Genomic DNA, 6,000 nt, shown 5'->3' with positions numbered 1-6,000 from the left:
CGCGCCACGTCCCTCGCCCGCCCCAGAGCGGGTTTTGCAGGCGTCTCCAGGCTGGGGGCTTTTGTGTCTGCGACTCGGGAGCGGCGAGAGCGCAGACCTCCTCCTCAGAGGGCGCTGTGAGTGAGCCGCCAGGGCCCGGCCGCCCGCCTCCTGCCTCCCCTGTCAGCGGCTCCCGAGGCGGCGGCGGCGGCGAAGAAGAAGGAGTGGGAGGAGGCGGCGGCGGCGCACTCGTCCTCCGCACATGCCGGCCCCGGGCGGGGGGCCGCCCCCAGGCCGCGCTCCCGGCCGCCGCCGCTGAGCCCCGCCAGCCCCCGCACGCCGCCCGGCCGCCCGGAGGCCTCGTCTTCCTCCCAAACTTTGCAAAGTCGGCCAGCGTCCCCGCCGCCCTCGGCCGCGCCTCGGCTCGGAGGCTCGCCTCTCAGCCGCAGCGGCCCCGCGAGGAGGAGGAGGAGCCGCCGCCGCAGCATCAAAGAGACCGAATTCCCGCGGCCTGGGGGGGAGTCATGCTTTGCGGTCTGTAATGTCAGCAGAACAGGAGAAGGATCCCATTTCGCTGAAGAGAGTTCGAGGTAACCGGGAAGGGCGCGGGATTGGGGGGACCGGGGTGAGTGCGGTGCGCGGGGGCCGCGTGCCGGGCCGCTGGGAGGCCACGGGGCTCTGTCCGGGCCTAACTCCGCGCCGCCCGCGTCCCGCCTGCGCCCCGGGGCCGAGGCTGCGGTTCCGGGCGCTCAGCCCCCGCGCCCGCTCGCCCCTAGACACCCGCGCGGAGCCCTCGCCTCCTCGACTTTGTGTTAGGCGGCAGTTGAAGCCGCACTCAGCATCCCTCCGTACCCCGCTCTCCTACCTCAGCTCATTCGCAAGACAGCACAATAGGCACCTCGAAGGGTGAGAAAGAAACCACCCCCTGGCAGAGACCACGGACGATGCCCACCCCCCAAAAAGTAAGTTAGACTGCTCAAGAGTTGACGCTTTGAGGAAGGTGTACCGGGCCTTCGCGTCTCTCCCAGCCCCCCTTCCCACCCTCACAGGCAACAAATATACAGCTTATTTTTCTTGGGTTTAAGAGGAGACACTGTATAAATTCAAAAGGCATTTTCTTTATTGGCTTATGGGTAAGAATCGAATCACCTAAAATCAATTTTATACGTGATTGGTTTGCTTCTTCCTTGCACCCTAGTTAGGAAATTTTGTGCTGCCTTACTATCTGAGAGAAATCGGAGGGAACGCTGTACCAGACAAAAGATAATGCGTGTAAGTTCACAGATGCCAAATGCCGGAGGGAAATTTGGGGGATATCCTGCAGCTCTGATTTCCAGCTCAAAATAGGGTTAAGGCTGAAAGTCCCAAAGTTGAAATAGCCCTGTTTGTTCATTAAGCAAATATTTATTGAACACGTACTGTGTGCTACGCTCTGTTCTTGGCACTGGGGTGCAACAGTGAACAAAGCAAAAAGAGTCTTCACCCAGCCGGGGCTCACACACTTGTGGGGTAAACAGATGATAAACAAAAGATAGAGATATAGAATACCACATAGTAAGTGCTCTGGAGAAAAACAAAGCAGGTAAAGTGGTTAGAAAATCCATATGAGGATGGAGAGGTATCAATTATGTGTAAGAGGATTCATGTGGAAGGTGATGTTTGAACCAGGACCCAAAGGAAGTGATAAACCAGAGCCGTATGGATATGTGTGGCAAGAGCAGTCTCAGCAAAAAGAACAGCAAGTGCAAAGGCCCTGGGTCTGGAATTTGCCTCGTGTATTCAAGCAACCGCAAAGAAGTTATGGTAACTGGCAGAGAGTGATCAAAGGGTGAATAGTATGAGCTGAGCAGAAAGGGTGATAAGAGTGATCTGACTTCTGTTTTCAACAGGTTTCTCTGGCTGCTCTGTGGAGAATAGACTGTAGAGAACAAGGGCTGAAGCAGGGAAGCTAGTTAGGAGGCTATTGTAATAGTCCTTTCATCCAAACAGGTTAAAGTGCTTTATAAATCAGTGCTTTATAAAGTAGTAAGGTAAATTTTGCAGTTGACTTAAGTGATGTAGAGATCAAGAACCACAGTCATTCATCTATGTTTTTGTTCCATGCGACTAGAGATTAAACATCTAGAACTGGATTGTGACACAGTGACAATGTGGTATCCAAAATACATCACTCGAACATTTAGGTAGAGATTGATTTGCTTAGCCATTTAAGCAAAAATGTAATTTAAAGCAGAATATTGTTTTTAAGGCCTAATAAGCACAATCTTTCATTGAGTGAAGGTTTTCTATTTCAGCTTTCTTTTCTGTTTGTGGTTTTGAGTGGCCAAACACTTTAGGGAATAGACCTTTCTGAGATACAATTATTCCTCTGATATTTTTACCATATTATTTTGCCTTTTATTATAAATGACTTTGGGGTTGAAGGAAAAGAAAGAGGGCTCTCAAGTTTATACCTTTGAACTCAATTATCAGTCTTAATCAAATGTAATTTTAAATAAAATGGATGAGTATTTTATTGTGGGTCAAGAACACAGATCCATCTTTATTTTGTTACAGCTACTGGTTTTAAGTTTGGTGCCTTAGCTGTTGGGAGTTGGCTCAGGTGTCAGCTCAAGAATATGCTGTGAGTTAAGTACCAGAATAAAAGACAAAGCACTTTTTAAAATAAAAAGTCAATATGAGGAGGGATTTTTATAATAAGTCACTTTGTAGTGACTATAACATTCATTTTAAAAACATTTTTGGATTAGTTTATAAAAGGTACCAGAATTTCTATGTGAGCTCTTTTGAAGCCCAGTTCTGCTGAACTTCACTGCCCTGAAACTTTTTGTTGTAATTTATATCCTAAGACTACATGCAGGATGTGGTCTTTGCAGAACATAAACTGTGAGCAATGCTTCTTAAACTGTTTCCCATCCACTCATGTATACAGACAGACTTTTAAATAGTTACGTATTTATTTCATGGGCATTATAAAAAATACAAGATATAGAACTTCTCATTTAGGATAAGGCTAAGATACATACACCGGAGTTTCAGTTTGAAGAAATTATTAAGAAAATAATATGATAGATGGAACTCAGATGTGGCAAAATTATGACAACATAAATGACTAAGGACTTTACAGTATTATATTCTTTAGACCAAAAGTATCATATCCCCTGGGATGCTTATTAAAAATGTGAGTTTTAGGGGGCGCCTGGGTGGCTCAGTCAGTTGAGCATCCAACTTCAGCTCAGGTCATGATCTCAATGGTCCATGAGTTCGAGACCTGCATCGGGCTCTGTGCTGACAGCTCGGAGCCTGGAGCCTGCTTCGGATTCTGTGTCTCCTTCTCTCTCTGCACCTCCCCTGCTCACACTCTCTCTCTCTCTCTCTCTCAAAAATAAATGAACATTTAAAAATTTTAATTAAAAAAGTGTAAGTTTTTGGCTCCACAGAATCAGGATTTCAGGGAAATTTTTCTGTATCTTTAACAAGATCCCCTGGTGTTCCTTAGGCCCACTAAGGTTTGAGAATTGCTGCTGTTAGACGTAGATTGAAAAGGTGAATGGACCCGAGGAAGCTGATTTGTGGTCTTCAAACTTGTCCTGATATTTTAATATTAGATTCAGAATTGCTATTTAGTGGCAAAGTGTCTTACTCCTATTTTTTACCAGTTCTTTCCTTCCCCCAGCCCTCAACCCTTGATTATAAGAAAGATCCCCGAAGAGAGACGCCTAGGTGGCTCAGTTGGTTAAGAGTCTTGATTTTGGCTCAAGTCATCTCACAATTGTTGATGGGATTAGGTTCCTGGGATCGAGCCCCAAGTCCTGCTTGGGCTTCTCTCTTTCCCTCTCTCTCTCTCTCAATCTCTCTCTCTCTGCCCCTCCCCTGCTCATGCTGCTGGCTCTCTCTCAAAAACTAAATAAACAAACTTTAGGAAAAAAAAAAAAAAAAAGAGGGGCACCTGGGTGGCTCAGTTGGTTAAGTGTCCAACTTAGGCTCAGGTCATGATCTCACAGCTTGTGGGTTCGAGCCCTACATCAGGCTCTGTGCTGATAGCTCAAAGCCTGGAGCCTGCTTCAGATTCTGTGTCTCCCTCTCTCTCTGTCCCTCCCCTGCTCGTGCTCTCTCACTCTCTCTTTCTCTCTCAAAATAAATAAACATAAAGAAAAAAAGTTCCATGAAAATAGGTACAATATCTTGGTTATCTTTCTGTTTCTCCCTTCATTGCTTTCCCTATAGTAAATACCAAATAAATGAATGAGTGAATACATGAAGTAACTCATATCTTTATGCTTTCTGATTGTGTATAGCTCCTCATAATACTTTACTGCCTTTTTTTCTTAGAATGTTACTTTTAACCAACATTCCCATTATGCAGTGTTCTTAGAACTGTTGGGTGTGGATCTGATCACAACATCCATTCATGTATTCAGCAAATATTTATAGAGCAGTCATAGTGCCAGACAGTGGGAATATTAAGAAGGCATAACACTGTCTTCAGGAAATCTTTAGACCAGGATACTGACAAGTAGTAATCAGTTACGAATAACATAAGTACTGTGATCATCTACAGGAAATAAGGGAACATGTAACCTACCCTTTTTAAGGAAATCAAGGAATGCCTCCTGGAGAAGAGTTCTGAGAAACAGTGAATATTCCCTTGTGGAAGTTATGTAGAAAGAGCAGCAAAGTAGATGCGTGATTACAAAAAGGTCCAAAAAATCAGCAGTGGTTTTAAGAAGGCACTTTTGAGAGAAAACCACATGTAAAAGTAGTAAAAATTAGGTGATAAAGATGTGACTTAAGGAAGGTGGTAAACAGAAAGACATAGCCAATAGCTTAGAGAGAGAGAAAGTCAAGAGAAAGTGTCTTTTTATTTCCCTTGAAAAAAGGCTTAAGCATATTTGTATACTTAAAGAGGAACCCAAGGTAAAGGGAGAGAGAAGAAGCTGAAAGGCAGCAGAAGAGAGGGCAATTCATTAATAAAGCATTCAGTACATGTTTTTAAATATGTATCATGTGCTAGGCACTCAATGTGGGAAGCTGGGGATGAGACAGACAAGACTTCCTTCTCATAAGTCAGGTCTCTGCAGGTGAGAGAAGGGGAATAACATCAGGATTCGAAATAAAGAGTCTTACAGAAAAAAAAAAAAAGAATGAAGAAAGACAAATCTAGAGATGAAGAAGGAAGTTAAGGCATTCATTCCAGATAAAATGTTTTTAACCTGAGTTAGCAGTGACATTGGAGAGGTTAGGATGTGTTTTAGGCTGGGATAATAGCACAGAAATGTCATGAAAGTACAAAAGTAGACTTTACTAAAAAAATGTTGAGTGAATATATGGAGGGTTTGGGTTATGATTGGAGAAGAAACATAACTTATGGACTCACAAAATGGAAGGGAAGAGCCAATGAAAGTCTAAAAGAAAGATTTTGGAGGGATTTTGTTGTTTTGTTTTTTTTAATTGGTACATATAAGGGCCAGGCAGATTATCAGGAAAGTGAGTATGCCCCCGGGGTGTTTGTGTACACAGTGGATATACATGGTTTGGAACTGAGGGAAGTGGTCTGAGCCAGAAATAGAGATCTGGAAGTTATCAGTAAACAAGTGAATACTAATTGATGCCTTGGGAATAGATAGCTCACCCGAGAGAGTAAAAAGAGAGAAGAGAAAAGCACTGAGGAAAGCAACTTGGGGAATGCTAATATTTAGGAGACAAAAGGGAAAAATGACCCTGAAAAGCAGAATGTGAAGGAGTAGCCTGAGAGTAGAAGAGAAAAACCGTAAAGATAATATAAAAGGAGTGGATTTATGAGAGGGAGATAAATGAATTTTGTTTTTAACATGTTGATTGAAAGGTATCTATCTGTGAGATGTCCAGTATGCTCTTTCTCCCGCATTCCCTATCTTGGTGAACATCATTTATTCAGTAACCCATCTTCCACTCCCACCCAGCACTGTCCCAAAGTCCTAGAATATCTGTGTCCTTATGGTGTTTTGAATCCACCATCTCTTTGACCTTTCCACAACCACT

At 44.2% G+C, this 6,000-nt stretch overlaps 1 protein-coding gene across 1 annotated transcript in view; it reads left to right on the top strand.

The window, feature by feature from the left end:
• Positions 1-396: 396 nt before the first annotated feature.
• PYGO1 (pygopus family PHD finger 1) overlaps positions 397-6,000 on the top strand; it is a 31,963-nt gene continuing 26,359 nt past the window's right edge. Inside the window, exon 1 of the mRNA XM_040492759.1 lies at positions 397-569. Coding sequence (XP_040348693.1) covers positions 521-569 — 49 coding nt within the window. The 5' untranslated portion in view covers positions 397-520. The remainder of the gene's footprint in view (positions 570-6,000) is intronic.

The sequence above is a fragment of the Herpailurus yagouaroundi genome, unplaced genomic scaffold (genome assembly GCF_014898765.1).
Source record: "Herpailurus yagouaroundi ecotype Mexico unplaced genomic scaffold, PumYag 184, whole genome shotgun sequence".
Classification (NCBI taxonomy): Eukaryota; Metazoa; Chordata; class Mammalia; order Carnivora; family Felidae; genus Herpailurus; species Herpailurus yagouaroundi.
Note: the sequence above shows the minus strand (reverse complement) of the source record. Positions and strands in the feature narration are given on the sequence as shown.